Source organism: Myotis yumanensis, unplaced genomic scaffold, assembly GCF_028538775.1.
Source record: "Myotis yumanensis isolate MYYU_CA2020_CCGP unplaced genomic scaffold, mMyoYum1.0.hap1 SCAF_1, whole genome shotgun sequence".
NCBI lineage: Eukaryota > Metazoa > Chordata > Mammalia > Chiroptera > Vespertilionidae > Myotis > Myotis yumanensis.
This window is the reverse complement of record NW_027223752.1, coordinates 72,384,100-72,399,896: the sequence shown is the minus strand read 5'-3', so window position 1 is coordinate 72,399,896 and position 15,797 is coordinate 72,384,100. Positions and strand designations below refer to the sequence as shown.

General features: G+C 51.3%; 1 protein-coding gene across 2 annotated transcripts; it reads left to right on the top strand.

Moving 5' to 3' along the window:
- Positions 1–2,243: 2,243 nt before the first annotated feature.
- On the top strand, positions 2,244–14,563 carry IVD (isovaleryl-CoA dehydrogenase). 2 transcript variants are annotated; one of them, XM_070425152.1, is made up of 12 exons: positions 2,244–2,402; positions 3,416–3,505; positions 3,738–3,789; positions 6,443–6,612; positions 7,065–7,158; positions 7,322–7,458; positions 9,853–9,949; positions 11,106–11,199; positions 11,682–11,763; positions 12,268–12,372; positions 12,473–12,545; positions 13,227–14,563. In XM_070425152.1, exons 1-12 carry the CDS (start codon positions 2,259–2,261, stop codon positions 13,358–13,360), a joined length of 1,272 nt encoding a protein of 423 aa, XP_070281253.1. In that variant the 5' UTR covers positions 2,244–2,258; the 3' UTR covers positions 13,361–14,563. The 2 variants fall into 2 exon arrangements, with proteins under 2 accessions (XP_070281253.1, XP_070281259.1); XM_070425158.1 differs by lacking the exon at positions 2,244–2,402 and adding an exon at positions 2,693–2,830.
- The last annotated feature ends 1,234 nt before the right edge of the window (positions 14,564–15,797 follow it).

The following is a 15,797-nucleotide window of genomic DNA, read 5'->3' as shown; positions in this document are numbered from 1 at the left end:
TAAAAATATTTTTTTAAATGCAAACTAACCTTGGCCAAGTGGTTCAATTGATTGGAGCATGATAGTGTACACCAAAATGTTGCAGGTTTCATTCCTGGTCAGGGCATATACCTAGGTTTTGTGTTTGATCCCCAGTTGGGGTGTGTATGGGACGCAACTGATATGTGTTTCTCTGTCATATTTCCCTCTCTCTCTCCCCCCCCCTTCCTTTTTCTGGGGATCAGTAAAAACATATCCTCAGGTGAGAATCTATCTATATATAAAAGGCTAATATGCAAAGTGTCCCCTTGGGAGTTCAACTGGGAGACTGGGAGTTCAATTGCTCACTATGACATGCCCTGACCATCAGGGGGTGGTGTGGAATGAAGGAAGGCCCCGGCTGGCAGCCAGAAGGTCCCAATCGGCCCTGAGTACCGGCCAGGCCTAGGGACCCTACCTGTGCACAAATTTCATGCACCAGGCATCTAATTTAAAAATAAAAATTCAACCTATGCTCTGGCTGGATAGCTCTGTTGGTTAGAGTGTCACCCCAGTATGCCAAGGTTGTGGGTTTGATACCCCATCAGGGCACATACAAGAATCAACCAATGAATGCATAAATAAGTGAAACAACAAACTGATGTTTCTCTCTCTCCCTTCCTCTCTCTCAAATCAATAAATTAAAAAGTGTTAAAAATGCAACCTACTTTAATATTAATTTTGTATCCTGCTACTTTACTGACTTCATCGATCAGTTATAGTAGGATATGTAGTGTTCTCTATATATTAGTATAGTATCATGTCTTCTGTAAATAATAAATTTTACTTCTTCCTTTCCAATTTGGATGCCTTTTATTTCTTTTCTTGTCTGATTGCTGTGATTAGATTTCAAATGCTATGTTGAACATGGACAACCCTGTGTTGTTCCTGATCTTAACAAAAATGCTGTTAGCTGTGGGTTTGTCACATGTGGCCTTTATTATGTTGAGGTACATTCCCTCTACTTCCCCATCATCAATTAATGCTGGATTTTGTAAAATGTTTTTTCTGCATCTATTGATATGATCATATGACATTTATCACTCATTTTGTTTATTGTTTATATGGTGTATCATGTTAATTGATTTGTGGATTTTGAACCAACCTTGCATCCCAGGAAATAGTGTATAATCTTTTCAATGTATTGCTGAATTCAGATTGCTAGGTAGAGTAGCCTTGGTTGTAGATCCTTGCTTTAATCACTTTGAATATTTCATGCCAATCCGTTTTAGTCTGAAATGTTTGTTGAGAAATCAGCTGACAGTTTTATGGGAGCCCCCTTGTCGGTAACTAACTGCTTTTCTCTTGCTGCCATTTTGTTTTTTCAATATATATTTATTGATTTCAGAGAGGAAAGGTGTTATGGGTTCACTCAGCGAGATAGACCACCGACTCAGAATTTAAATTTAAGAGCCTTTATTAAGCTGGTCAGCTGACTACAGTTACAGCACCCTGCCGAAGCAGGGGTTACATTTTATTATTAAATTCTGTGGAGGCCCAGAGAAAAATGTGTCTTTCAAATTCTGGGCCCCCAATATGGAGGAAACTCTTTATTTATACTTTTTCCAGTCCTTTGTCTTGCAAATTTGGAATGAGACTTCTGGGCCTTCAGAGAAAGAAGGCCGCGTGCTGGGAAGGGGCCATGAGACCATATCTCAAGGCCTAGCCTGATGTTCAGTACCTTCCTATCTATGTGTTTTAAGAACAGACAGCACAGCATGACCCGGTCTGGCCAAAAAGCCAGATATGCGAGGGAGAGAGAGAGATATCAGCTGCCTCCTGCAAGCCCCCCATTGGGGATCGAGCCCACAATCCAGGCATGTGCCCTTGACCGGAATCAAACGTGGGACCCTTCAGTCCCCAGGCCAGCGCGCCATCCACTGAGCCAAACCAGCTAGGGCTCTCTTTGCTGTTTTAACACCCGGTTTTCAGTGGAGGAGAAGTACTATGTCCTCCACTCAGAAAAGGAAGACACTGCTCTTGCTATTCTACTTAAAGAAGACCCAGCCCGGCTGGGCGCTGACGCCAGCGGGTCCCGCGCCTGGCACTCAGACCGCCTCCCGCGGGGTCACCGCCGATTAGCTCTGGCGCGGGCGGAGGGCAGCGGGGCCGCCGCGGGCAGCGGGATAGGCTGCTGCAGACCCATCCCCCTCGCCGATTGGTGGGGCAGCGCAGCCGGATTGGCGGAGCCCGTAGGGCGGGCTCATCTCCGCTCGGCTCGGGCTCGGTGCGCTGCGGAGATGGCGACTACAGCTCGGCTGCTGGGGCTGCGTGCGAGGAGCTGGCGGCTGCAGGCGCCGCTGGCCCGCGTCGTTTCCCGGCGGGCCCACTCGCTGCTGGCGGTGGACGATGCGATCAACGGGCTGACTGAGGAGCAGAAGCAGGTAGGGAGCCTGACCCTCCTCCCGGCCCGTAGGCCTCCCGGCCTGGCCCCAGCTGCCCGCTTCGGGGTCGCCCTGGCGCTCGCCTGCCCACCTGCCACCCGTGCGCCCGGCTGCGGGAGGGAGATGCGGAGGCAGGCAGGACAGCTGCTGGAACGGAGCGTGTTCTGGTGGCGGTCCGGCAGGGGCCGCCGGTGCGTGGCAAGGGGGCCTCAGTCCGCCTGAAGCGCGCTCACACTGAAGGAACGCCAAGGTTAATCATTCTCCCCGAGAAATCGCTTTCCAACGCGCACCCCGGGGGCTTTGAAAGGCAGTGGAATCTCACCCACAGAGTCGGAGCACTAAGTACTTGAAACATGTCATTACAACTGGAGCCGAGGCAGAGCCCTTCCAGGAGGGAGGAGTCTTCACTTGGCCCGGCTCCCCGGCAGGTGATTTTCCTGTGGCAACAGCGAGCATGTGCCAGTGTTTCCCGGAACTCCAAGCCCAGTCGGGTTCACAGACAGCAGGCAGAGCTTCCAATCACACCGGAGAACTAGAAAGCAGTTCTAGTTCTCAAACTTTCCTGCCAAGAGGAGTTTCTAATCTCGTTGAGTAGTCCCTTTGAGACAAAGGGCAGAAAAGAGCCGGCAGGTGCTTACAACTGTAATGGGGGCGGGGGTAGGAGTGGGGGGGCGGGGGTGGGGGGTGGGTACTGGAGAAGGCTGAGGGGTTGGGTTGGGTCAGTTTATGAAGGGCCTCGGCCTTCTAAGTAGGAAGGAAAGCCATGGAATGATTTTATGTAGGGGAGTGACATTTAAAAAATAATCATGAAGCTGTCTAGACTGAGGACCTCAAGAAAGAGGGGCGAAGATGATCTCTGAGGAAGCATAAACTACAGGTCTCTTAAGTTTCCGTCTGATGCCGTTTGGGGGGGTGTCGTGGAGCCTGTTTCCCCGAATGTGTCCTCAGCAGTGGAGACGCCGTCTGCAGTGGCAAAATGTTAAAGAGGCATCTGTGCACCTCTCTCCCTCTAGCTTCGTCACACCCTCTCTAAGTTCCTGCAGGAGCACCTAGCCCCCCAGGCCCAGGAGATTGATCGAAGCAATGAATTCAAGAACCTTCGAGTGAGTCCTGAGGTCCACACTGGGGGTGCAGGGGGGCAGTCTGGGAGCTGGGCGGTGCTGAGAGTTACACTGCAGCCTGGAAGAACTCATACAGTCTTCCGGTAAATGAAACCTCCTTAAGAAATGCAGCCCCTTTCTGTGAAGGGTTTGGGTCTCCTTGTTCCAGGTGTCCAGGCACCTGTGACTGGCTGCCTTCTCACCACTCACTGTGCTCTCTCCATTCTGGTGGCAGGAGTTTTGGAAGCAGCTGGGCAAACTGGGAGTCCTGGGCATCACAGCCCCGGGTGAGTATCGTTTCACTCCCTAAAGAGAACTTTTCTTGCATGCCCTTTAACACCAGAGCTAAAAGAAGCAGGAAAGGATTGAAAAGACTGTGCTCAAAGAAAAAAAAAAAAAGGATTGTGCTTAAAGAAATCCAGCACTTCCTCCCCCTTGGTCCTAGGAAAGCTCGCATTGACTGTCAGCCCTTCTATTTTCTTAGGCAGTGACGTTGAGATGACAAAGGGATTAGGCCAGTGTGGTTCACTTGGGTCAGAATTACTTGGACTCTTGAAGTCTGCGTGCTGAATAAGCTCCCCCAGGTGATATTGGCAGCCTAGTCCCTTCGTCTAGTCCCTAAGCTCTTAACTCTTCTACCAATAACATCTAGGCATGCAGCTTGGTCCTGGGGCTCATTTGGAAACAGATGAAGTTGTGGAGGAATGCTGAGCCTCCACATGAGGTGGCCAGATGATGTGTTAAATACCCGGTCCCTGGGCCTGCCCTGTGTCCCCTGTGGGCTTACTACTTGTTTCCAGGGATAAAGGGCAGGGAGCTGGTGGTCTCTGATTTGGATGTTGGCCTCTGAAGGAGAGGCCCGGGCTGGCTTGCAATGCCCAATAAATAGATGAGACTGTGGCCTCACCAGCTAAAGCCCGGGGTGGCACAGCCTGCCTCAGCTGGTATTCCTTGGGCATAGGAATGGAGGTGGAAAACAATATACTTCTCCTTACATCTCCCCCTCAACCCCTTGGAGACAGTTCTTGGTTTTGAGCTGACCATAGAAAGTTAGATCATGAGTAATGATAAAATGAAACAACTTAAAAATTAATTTAGACCACCTTCATGGGAAATAGGGGGAAGGCCACTGGAAACTCCTAAACAAGACTTTCTTCCTCTGTGTCTTGGGGGTTTATGAACCCCATAAAGAATATGTTTCTGCCCTAACTGGTTTGGCTCAGTGGATAGAGCAGGGGTCCTCAAACTTTTTAAACAGGGGGTCAGTTCACTGTCCCTCAGACCGTTGGAGGGCCAGACTATAGTTTAAAAAAAAAACTATGAACAAATTCCTATGCACACTGCACATATCTTATTTTGAAGTAAAAAAACAAAACGGAAACAAATACAATATTTGTATTTGCATGTGGCCTGCGGGCCCTAGTTTGAGGACCCCTGGGATAGAGCGTCGGCCTGCGGACTAAAAGTTCCCAGGTTCGATTCTGGTCAAGGGCATGTACCTTGGTTGCAGGCACATCCCCAGTAGGGAGTGTGCAGGAGGCAGCTGGTTGATGTTTCTAACTCTCTATCCCTCTCCCTTCCTCTCTGTAAAAAATCAGTAAAATATATTTAAAAAAAAAAAAGAATATGTTTCTGAACCAGATGGTATTTTAATGGAAGAAGAAGGTAGTTAGAAATCAGAAACTGCCCTAACTGATTTGGCTCAGTGGATAGAGTGTCAGCCTGCAGACTGAAGGGTCCCAGGTTCAATTCCAGTCAAGGGCATGTACCTTGGTTGCGGGCACATCCCCAGTAGGAGGTGTGCAGGAGGCAGCTGATCGATGTTTCTCTCTCATCGATGTTTCTAGCTCTCTATTCCTCTCCCTTCCTCTCTGTAAAAAAGTCAATAAAATATATTTTTAAAAAAATCAGAAACTTGAAAAGGAAGCCAGATATAAGTTCTGGTTTCTGCCTGATTATCTCGGTGGCTTTTTCCAGTGTCACCACCTGAGGGCTTTCCTTCCCGAAATTACAGGGGTCGGGCCAGCCTTTCCAGGGAGCCTTGGATGAGCCTGACTTCTTGGTCAAGAGTGAACATGTGCAGAGAATCTCACCAGGGTTTACCCAAATAGCAGGGCAGCGGTTGGTACCAGTGGACCCAGCCACTTTTTTTTTTTATTATTGATTTCAGAGAGGAAGGGAGCGGGGAGAGAGAGATAGAAACATCAGTGATGAGAGAGAATCATTGATCAGCTACCTCCTGCACACCCCATACTGGGGATCGAGCCCGAAACCAGGCATGTGCCCTTGACTGGAATCGAACCCGGGGTCCTTCAGTCCGCAGGCCAACGCTCTATCCACTGAGCCAGCCATTTTGATTTAGGACCTACTGCCAAGGAAAAGGCACATTTTTATGAAGAGTTCCGAAATTCCCTAACCAGCATCTCGACTGCACTGCCCACCAGATTTTCTCTCAGGCTGTGGCTCTCCTGTTCCTGTTACTAATCTTGCTTTTTTTCTTCTTTTTTTTAACTGTTTTCATTGAGATATAACTGACGTGTAACCTTATGTGTTTAAGGTGTACGATTTGTTTATTTGATAGTCCTGTTTCTTTAGGTCCAAACCTATGCTGTGCACATCTCACTTGCCTCAGGCCTTTTACACAAACATCTGTCTTGCACTTCAGGTTCTCCTGCCTTCATTAAGAGGTTTGTCTGGGATAAAGTGGGGGTTGCAATGGCTGTTTTCTAAACCACCTCAGCTGACAGAGGCAGCAAACAGAACGGTTCTGTGTGTTTGTAGACAGACTCCATGGCATCAACTTGTTGACTCTGTCAGCAAGAACTTGGAATAGGTGCTACAAGGATGTTTCTCTGCTTCCAATAACTGTTAGGATCCTATAAGTGTCCTGGTTTAACCTGAGCTGCCTTTTCTGTTCCCCTGCACAACCTCTACTCCCAGCCCAGTATGGCGGCTCTGGCATGGGCTACCTGGAACATGTGCTGGTGATGGAGGAAATATCCCGAGCTTCTGGAGCCGTGGGACTCAGTTATGGTGCCCACTCCAATCTCTGCATCAATCAAATTGTGCGCAATGGGAATGAGGCCCAGAAGGAGAAGTACCTCCCCAAGGTGAGGCAGTGGGAACGGAGAAACACACCCTGATCTCAGTGCAACCACCAAGCACGAGGCGCCCTCCCTGTGGTCGAGGGCCAGTCAGATTTGCTTTCCGTCGCACGCTGCCCTGAACCAGGTACAGTTAGGAAGGGATCAGGGTTTGGCTTTCAAATACTTCAGTCAAAAAAATTAAAAATACGGCCAAACCTTCCGAGTTCATCACTGGGCAGCATTTGCAGGGAGCACTCTCAGAAACTGAAGACTAGGACTTGCTTCTGTGCAAAGGGACTAGGAAAAGGAGAGAGATTTTCAGCCTTGTACATACTGGGCTTCTTTTGTAAGACTGTACCAATAGCCTGATCTTTGAGAGAAGTGTGAAAGGGTGTCATACAAACAGGCAGGAAGTATCTCAGCTCCTGTAGGTACTTCTAAAGTCATAACCAGGCCCTTTGGGGTTTTCTTTGCAGCTGATCAGTGGGGAGTACATCGGAGCCCTGGCCATGAGTGAGCCCAATGCTGGCTCTGATGTTGTCTCCATGAAGCTAAAAGCTGAAAAGAAAGGTGAGGCCTCTCTCGACTTGGGAGCTGAAAAGGCAGAGGGACAATAATTGGGGTGGCCTCTGCTAGATTTCCAGAACTATTTCTAGCTGGGCAGCTTCCTGCTTAGCAGTCTGTGGACTGACTGGCTGAGATGGGCCAACATGGGCTAAATTCCTGTTCTTAGGAGATTACTACATCCTGAATGGCAACAAGTTCTGGATCACCAATGGCCCTGATGCCGACGTCCTTGTTGTCTATGCCAAGACAGACCTGGCTGCTGTGCCCGCTTCTCGGGGCATCACAGCCTTCATCGTGGAGAAGGTGAATGGAGGGGGAGTGCATGTGGGAGGCCTTTGTCTCCTGACAGTGATGCCAGAGAGAGATCCCTTCCCCTGATGGCAAACACGAGCTATCCTGTGTGCCCTGCCAAGGCTCCCTGGGGTGGGGTGAAGAGCAGACTGAAAGGAGGGTGGCATCAGGAGGCTGCGTCAAGTCTGAGATTGGTGGAGCCGCCCACTGCGCCAGGCCACACACAGGGCCAGGATGATGAGGACTGAGGAGAACTGGATTTGACAATGAACGTGTCATCAGGGGGCTGCTGAGAGCAGTTGTGGAAGACTGAAGTGGAAGTGTGAATGGGAATTCGAGTGGAGACGGAATGAAGACTGCACCTTTCAAATCTTTTTTTATATATATATATATATATATATATTTTTTTTTTATTGATTTCAGAGAGGATGGGAGAGGGAGAGATAGAAACATCAATGATGAGAGAGAATCATTGGTTGGCTACCTCCTGCATGCCCCCTACTGGGGATTGAGCCTGCAACCTGGGCATGTGCCCTTAACTGGAATCGAACCCAGGACCCTTTGGTCCACAGACGGACACTCTATCTACTGAGCCAAACCGGCTAGGGCCAGATCTTGACAATAAAAGCAAGAGGGAGATGGGGCAGAAGGTAGAATGAAAAGTTGGGAGTTTGGCCCTAGCCTGGTTAGAGCGCCACTTCCGGTCAAGGGCACGTACCTCGATTGCAGGCTTGATCCAGGAGGCAACCAGTCAGTGTGTCTCTTTCATATCAATGTTTCTCTCTCTCTGTCTCTCCCCCTCCCTTCCATTCTCTCTAAAAAAAAATCAATGGAAAAAATATCCTCTGGTGAGGATTAACAACAACAACAAAAGTTGGGAGTTTGAGTTTGTTTTTAAGAATGGGAGAGATTCCCTAACCGGTTTGGCTCAGTGAATAGAGCATCGGCCTGCAGACTAAAGGGTCCCAGGTTCGATTCCAGTCAAGGGCATGTACCTTGGTTGCGGGCACATCCCCAGTAGGGGGTGTGCAGGAGGCAACTGAACAATGTTTCTCTCTCTCATTGATGTTTCTAACTCTTGATCCCTCTCCCTTCCTCTCTGTAAAAAATCAATAAAATATATTATAAAAAAAAAAAAAAAAGAATGGAAGAGAGCCCTAACCGGTTTGGCTCAGTGGATAGAGCGTTGGCCTGGGAATTGAAGGGTCCCAGGTTCAATTCCGGTTGCAGGCACAGCCCCAGTAGGGGGTGTGCAGGAGACAGTTGATCGATGTTTCTAACTCTCTATCCCTCTTCCTTCCTTTTATTGATAAAAAATCAATAAAATATTTTTTAAAAAGAATGGGAAAGAACTGAGCAAATTTTTTGATAAAGAGAAAGAAATTCAGGAGAGGGAGAACTTGAGATGTGTCTGGGCAAGTGAGCAAAACACAATGGAGAGTTGAGGAAGAAGAGGTAAGGCTGGTACAGGTGATGGGGGAGGAAGATGTGCCTGGTGACCTTGAGGTGGAAAGCCGGGGCACCTGTGAGGTCTGGGGACCACAGGGATGAGGGACTTGGTAGTGTCTTCAGGGTTTGCAATACCCTCCCTAGGGAGAGGGAGAAAGTGGCTGGCTAGGATTGGAGGATGAGAATTGAGTAGCCCAAAGGGCTTGGCTAAGATTGGAAACCTCAAGGTTGTGTAACGCCACTCAGCAGCCGGGAGGTTAGGGAAGCGCTCAGAGCACTTGCCCATGCACAGTGCATCTGATTAGTCTAGGCCCGTGGTCAGCAAACTTCGGCTCGCGAGCCACATGCGGCTCTTTGGCCCCTTGAGTGTGGCTCTTCCTAAGCCTTAGGAGTACCCTAATTAAGTTAATAACAATGTACCTACCTATATAGTTTAAGTTTTAAAAATTTGGCTCTCAAAAGAAATTTCAATCGTTGTACTGTTGATATTTGGCTCTGTTGACTAATGAGTTTGCCGACCACTGGTCCAGGCCAAAGCACACAGGTGGTTGAATTGATCCCAGCTGTGATTCAATTAGGTACAGATGGCAGAGGAACAAAGGGCCAAAGGAATTGCATGGGCCCGTGAGAATATCTTGGAAATTATTTCCTTAAGGAAGGGAAAGAAAGCTAGGAAGGGTCAAGCGGGCCCCAGGGATCAGGCGTTTGAGAAAGAAGTGCCCCCGTGAGAAATGGGGAGAGCGCAAGCTAGCGGCAGAGAAGGCTAGGGTCTGGTGGGGTGTTAGGGCTGGAGCTTCCAGGAGTGGACCCGTACAGGGTGGGCCCTGGGATCGGAATGCTGGTGTGCGTGGGAGTACTGGGGCTGGATGGGAAGGTGGGCTTTTTGCAAGGGTCTTCCCTTTACTAGACCCTGTTGGGCCTGGTGTGTACTCAAGGCCACCTTTTGTTTCTGTGAAGAGCATGCCTGGCTTCAGCACCGCCAAGAAGCTGGACAAGCTGGGGATGAGGGGTTCTAACACCTGTGAGCTCATCTTTGAAGACTGCAAGGTTCCTGGTGAGTCTAAGAAAGGGTGAGCCCCTGTGCTGACCCCTTCAGAAGCTGAGAAAGCCCATCTCTGGGTTAGAGAGGCTCCCATTGTTAGCTTACCAATGACTGTGGCTGGCCCACGGGCCCATACGTGTGGGACTCTGGGGCTGAGGGGCAGCGTTTTCCCTGTGTGCCTGTTTCCTGTGTGGATAGCACACTGTGTCTGGTTTGGATTCCAGTATCTGGAATAGAAAGATAAGATCCGCTCTGGCCCGCTAACGTCCTTCAGACGTCCTTGTTTGCACGTTTCCCGGTACAGCCTGTGTGAGGTGTTCATTAACAATGCTCAAACACCATCCAAGTACACTGATGGAAGCCGGACTCAGTGAAGGGAAGGCATCAGTTTGGGTATTTTCTCCCCTGAAGTGTAACTGAAAATGGGACACGTTGTGGGAGAGCCAGCACACCCTTCATGTGCTAATGAGACCAAAGACATAGATTTGATCACCGACTAGGTTTACTCTGCACCTCAGCCACCGACCACGCCTCACCCTCACGATCCACCACCCAAGAAAAGTATGCTTTGGTTACAAAGATTATCAAGGGAGTGGGGGATCAGTGCAGATCCTCCTTCGTAAGCAGGAAAACACTCGGAGGCCACCCAAGGTCCCGGCTTCCGGAGAGGAGAGGGGCTCAGCAGTTTCTGACACCAGTGTGGACTGGCCCATCTGCCGAACGATGACTATTCCATGGACACTCTTGGAGGGGAGGGGACGGGTGATATTGGACCAGAGCAGGCTCAACCTGAGGGAAAGGGTAATTACGGACACAGGCATGATAATACTAGGAAGGATTTGGGTGACTTCTAGACCAAATTAGCTTTTCTTCTTCCCATCCAAGGCAGTGGAGGAGGAAAAGACATAAGAGTCGGGCCTTTGTGTCTGATCCTGTGGATCGTGTGTGTATGGGGGCGGGGATGTCTGTCTGGCAGGCTCTACTTCTGACGGGGAATGGTAAACTTCATCCTTTTCTCTCATCCAGAATCTCCCTTGTTGAAGGTCAGGTGACATATTTTAGTGCCTGGTATGAGAGCCATGGTACCAAACCTAGTAGGTCTTATAAAGTGAGAAGTCTGTGGGCGGTGGACAGCCCTCTTCCCTCTGACCAGCACTTTTCCCAGCAGCTGAGAACATCTTGGGCCATCTCAGTAAGGGCGTCTACGTGCTGATGAGTGGGCTGGACCTGGAGCGGCTGGTGCTGGCTGGTGGGCCCCTCGGGTGAGTGTGAGGCTCAGGGTGGGGTGGGGGGTGTGGGGGGTTGGGCTCTTAGCTTCCCTGGCAAGCAGTGCCCTGGCAAACAGCAGCCACAGCCGCAGCCTTCCCCTCCTGGCCAATGCACCTTATTTCCTGGAAATGAAAACAACCTCCTACTCCCATGCGTTATTTATTCACACTGAAGGTAAAGAACATTCTTTGAAAGACAAAATGCCTGAGGAGCAATACTGCTCGGTCACCTGAGATGTGAAACAGGACACCCAGGCTCTAAGGCCCCACTGCACAGGGGTCTTGCGGCTCTGTCTGGTCTTGGGGTGCAGTCACCGAGCAGGGGCAACCAGTGTCCTCAGTCTCCTTTTCTCCTCTCTGGAACTCCAGCTCTTTGCCCCACTGAGCTGTCCCCTCCCGCCCCCCAAGCCTTTTCACACTGGCATTTTGCCACCCCGGCTGGCAGCGGGGGGACAGTGTCTTTGTCCTCCCCACAGGATCATGCAGTCCGTCCTGGACCACACCATTCCCTACCTGCACGTGAGGGAAGCCTTTGGCCAGAAGATTGGCCACTTCCAGGTGAGTGGAATGCTTTGTCGACATGTCCTCTTTCACTGGGTTCAAGTTTTCTTTCACAGATGAGAACGTGGAGCATGTGCTCTGGGCATCTGCCAGTCTTCCCCAGCAGAGTGGTTTGAATGCTTGGAGGGCAGGCTTCTTCAGCGTGCTACCTGGCTTGGGAGGTTGTCGGGAAGTTCACCCCATGTCTCCTCACTTCTCGTTTGAGGTGAATGAACTAGGCACTGTGAGGGTGAGGCGTGGGGTACCGGGGGCGGCGTTTCTAGTCACCCTTTCTGGTGTGAAGACGCTGCAGGGCGTGAGCGAGGGTGGTGGTGGGTGGAGGGCCACTTCAGGGAGCAGCAGCAGCCCTCTACCCTCTCTGTCATCCTAGGCAAGTCCTGTCCGCTTTCTGTGCCCTGATGTTGCCATTCTGGCTGTCAGGTTGCTGCTGCCGGTCTGCTTTTGGTAACTAGGGAGAGTATCTAAGAGGAAAGTTGACGTGTGACCTCCCTTTGTGCCCAGCTGATGCAGGGGAAGATGGCCGACATGTACACCCGCCTTATGGCGTGTCGGCAGTACGTCTACAATGTCGCCAAGGCCTGCGATGAGGGCCACTGCACCGCCAAGGTAAGGGTGGGCCTGCCCCGAAGGAGGCGGCGGGCGGGCTGCTGGGACTCGCTCTCTGTGTGGCCTGGCAGGGCCTGCTGACCTGGGCCTCCTCCCACAGGACTGCGCGGGTGTGATCCTTTACACAGCTGAGTGTGCCACACAGGTGGCCCTGGATGGCATTCAGTGTTTCGGTGAGTGGCCCCCTCTCCCCACTCCCCTTCCCAGGGCTTGCCTGTGGCTGCCTCCAGAAAGAGGTGTCCTCTTCACCCCTCACTCTGAGCTTCAGCTAGCTGCAGCAGAGCTGGTGCTATTCGGCTGCTTCTGCCCCGGTTATTACGAGAACATGGAAAAGCAAATGAGAAAACTGCTAGAGGCAGCATGCCCCCCCCACGCCTAGTCCTACGGACACCGGGAAGTGGAGAGAGATGCCTCAGAGGCGGGGACAGCCTGGTTTCAAAGCTGCACCGTGGTTAAGAGCACACACTCGAGCCAGATGGCCTAGGTTTGAGTCTTGGTTGTACCACTGACCAGCTTTGTGACTTGTGCAAATTACTTCACTTCTCTGAACCTGGCACCCCATAAATGCTATGCAGTATCGCCTTATCCCCCTTCTCCATGTCCACCCGTGGTCCTCTTGCCTGCCTGCTGTCCTCTGCCCTCTGGGTGGCCTTCCGGCCCCTTGTCCACTGTCCTCCCAAGTAGGGTATTCCCCACACCCACCCTCTCGCCAGCTTTTGCTGGTTCTCTTTCATCAGTCTCTCTTCCTCTGGCCTGTTTCTGTATCCTTGGCCTTCTGTTGGCTTCTCTTGCTTTGCCCACTGCCCATCACTTTTCCTGTTGTCCTTTCTTCTCTGCCCACACCCTGGCTACAGGTGGCAACGGCTACATCAATGACTTTCCCATGGGCCGCTTTCTGCGAGATGCCAAGCTGTATGAGATCGGGGCCGGGACCAGTGAGGTGAGGCGGCTGGTCATCGGCAGAGCCTTCAACACAGACTTCCACTAACGCCAAGACCTGCACCCTCTTCCCAGCACCTCGAGGCCTTTCTTTGGAAGTAGAGTTGTGGCAGCTCTCGTCCCCTGCCTGAGGCAGGTCCTGGGGCTTGGCTGCCCTTGCACCCGCCTGCTGGCCTCTGCACGAGGTTGCGTCCTCTACAATGGCAGCCAAGCACTGGGGGCCGCGGAGCCAGGCCAGCCAGCCTAGGAAGTGTTCAGTGGCTTAAAATGGGCTCGACAGGAAGCATAGTGGCTTTTCTGGGCTACGGGGATGGGCTTTGGTGACTGCCCTTGCTCTCTAAATTCCAAGCCTGACGCACCCACCTCCCAAGGTGATCACATGGGGGCAGGCAGGCAGTCACCTCCGTTTTGGGGGTGAGCCTTGGCAGGGAGCCCTCTGCTCATTTACTTAAACCTGGTGGCTTTCCCAGGGGGAAAAACCCCAAAACCTAGCCTTTCTTTCTGCTGATTTCCAGAGGCATCAGCCCCTCGCGGCTTGTAAGCAGGCACCCACTCTTCACAGCCCTGCATCCTTCCAGGGGCTTCACTCTTTAGGGCTGAAATCCCCCACTCAGGGCTGGAGCTCTGGGAACAGGCATCTCAGAACATGTGCCGTCTAGACCAGCGGTCGCCAACCGGTGGTCCACGGACCACTGGTGGTCTGTGAGGTCCGAAAGATTGGCGACCGCTGATCTAGACTCTGCGGTGGGGTAGAGGTCAGCATGCTTGTAAAGGATCAGCACCTCTGAGCCCTTCAGCACTGCTGGGCCACCACCACCATCGTCCTGGCCATGTGACAGCCCGCAGCTGACTGGGCAGCAGGCCTGCGTTGGCTGGCTCCACTCCAGCCAGGGCTGCCTGTGTACATTTCTCTGGACACCCTACGGCTAATTCTGTTACAACTGCACAGCGGCTGCTGCCATTTTATATTAAACGTTTCGAAGCAGCCCCATCTGCTTCTACTCTGCTGTTTTTGGGGAGAAGCAATTGGCCTGCCTCCTGTCTGGCTCCAGCCCCGTGGAGAGTGACCGGTCTGGGTCCTGCCCTCTAGTCTGCTCATTGAAAGGGGAACACCGGCGTGAAATCAGCCCTTAGAAGAGAAGAAGTCTCAGCCTCTCTTTTCCAGATCCCCAGAGATTTTATAAAGGCAGTTGGAAGCCAGAGTGGCAAGAGCCTTGGAGCTAGAAGGAAGCTCATAAATTTTTGGAAACCATCCCCATGGTTTGTTTGTTTATTTGTTTATTTTGTTAGTCCTCACCCAAGGATACTTTTTTCATTAATTTTTTTAGAGAAAGTGGAGGGGAGAGAGAGTGAGAGAAACATTGATGAGAAAGAGACACATCCATTGGTTGCCTCCTACATGCACCTGTCCAGGGCCAAGGGGTGAGCCCTTGAGTAGACAGGAACCCAGGACCCTTCAGTTCGAGGGCCAACCCTCTAACCACTGAGCAAAACTGGCTAGGACCATCCCCATGTTTTCTAAAAGAGCATGACAGTTGATTTTCCCAAGGTCAGAACTGGAAATGTAGAATCCAGAGCAACAGAAATGGGCATTCTGAAAATGCCATCATGGGCCCCACTGCACAGCTGCCTGGATGGGGCACAGAGAGGAGCAGGTTAGGCTGTTCCATCCCATCCAGGTTCCCTAGAAGAGAGCACTGGTTTTCTGGGTTCTCAGTCCAGTGATGCCCCTTTCGATCTTTGGTCCTGGCCTGTAGCCAAGTGCTGTTCCATACCGACCCCAGCCCGTTCCAGCCTAAGGGAGCCAGACCCAGGACTCGTGGCACTGCCCCCTCACTTCCCCACTTGGCCTCTTGTTGTGTTGATGAATGCGGCTAAAATGGTGGTCTTACGGGGTTTAGTGTGTAGCTGGAACAACCAGCCCGGAGACATTCACAGTGTGACACAATGGGATGTTTCGTCCGGTCAAGATGGGTTACAAACCTCGCCACCAACTTGGGAAGAAAGCGATGGTTCTCCTAACACCAAAAAAATGTGTAGCTTGAGTGAGTCATGAATGGAAGAGCAGGGCCCTTCCACTTTGGTTCTTGTGGGAGTCCTTGCTTGTTTAAACGAACTGTGCAACTCTACGGCCTCGGTGGCCAGCCCTCCTCCTTCCTGGGGCTGCCTCTAATTCCACTCCAATTGTAACCCAGTCACACTATCGGCCCAAGCTCCCCCGTTGACTACCGTCCCTGCTTCCCCACTGCTAGCCCTGTGGGATGGTAGTAGAAGCTAAGGGAATGGTTCTCCAAGTGTGGTCTGGGCACTCCCATTATGAGAGCTTGGCAACCTGTAAAAAAATAAAATGCAGATTCCTGGATGGGCTCCAGACCTAATCACATCTCCAGGGGTAATTCTGAGGCACAGGCCACCTTTCAGAACAACTGGTCTATCTGGGGCTGTAGCTACAGGACGCTTCCCAGAGGCCTGAGTCCTAATTCTAA

Excerpts from the sequence above, each read along its gene's own strand:
- IVD (XM_070425152.1), top strand. The coding sequence starts at position 2,259 with ATGGCGACTACAGCTCGGCTGCTGGGGCTGCGTGCGAGGAGCTGGCGG. Across the intron at positions 9,950-11,105 it reads TGAAGACTGCAAGGTTCCTG|CTGAGAACATCTTGGGCCAT; the intron begins GTGAGTCTAAGA and ends TTTTCCCAGCAG. Across the intron at positions 11,200-11,681 it reads CTGGCTGGTGGGCCCCTCGG|GATCATGCAGTCCGTCCTGG; the intron begins GTGAGTGTGAGG and ends TCCTCCCCACAG.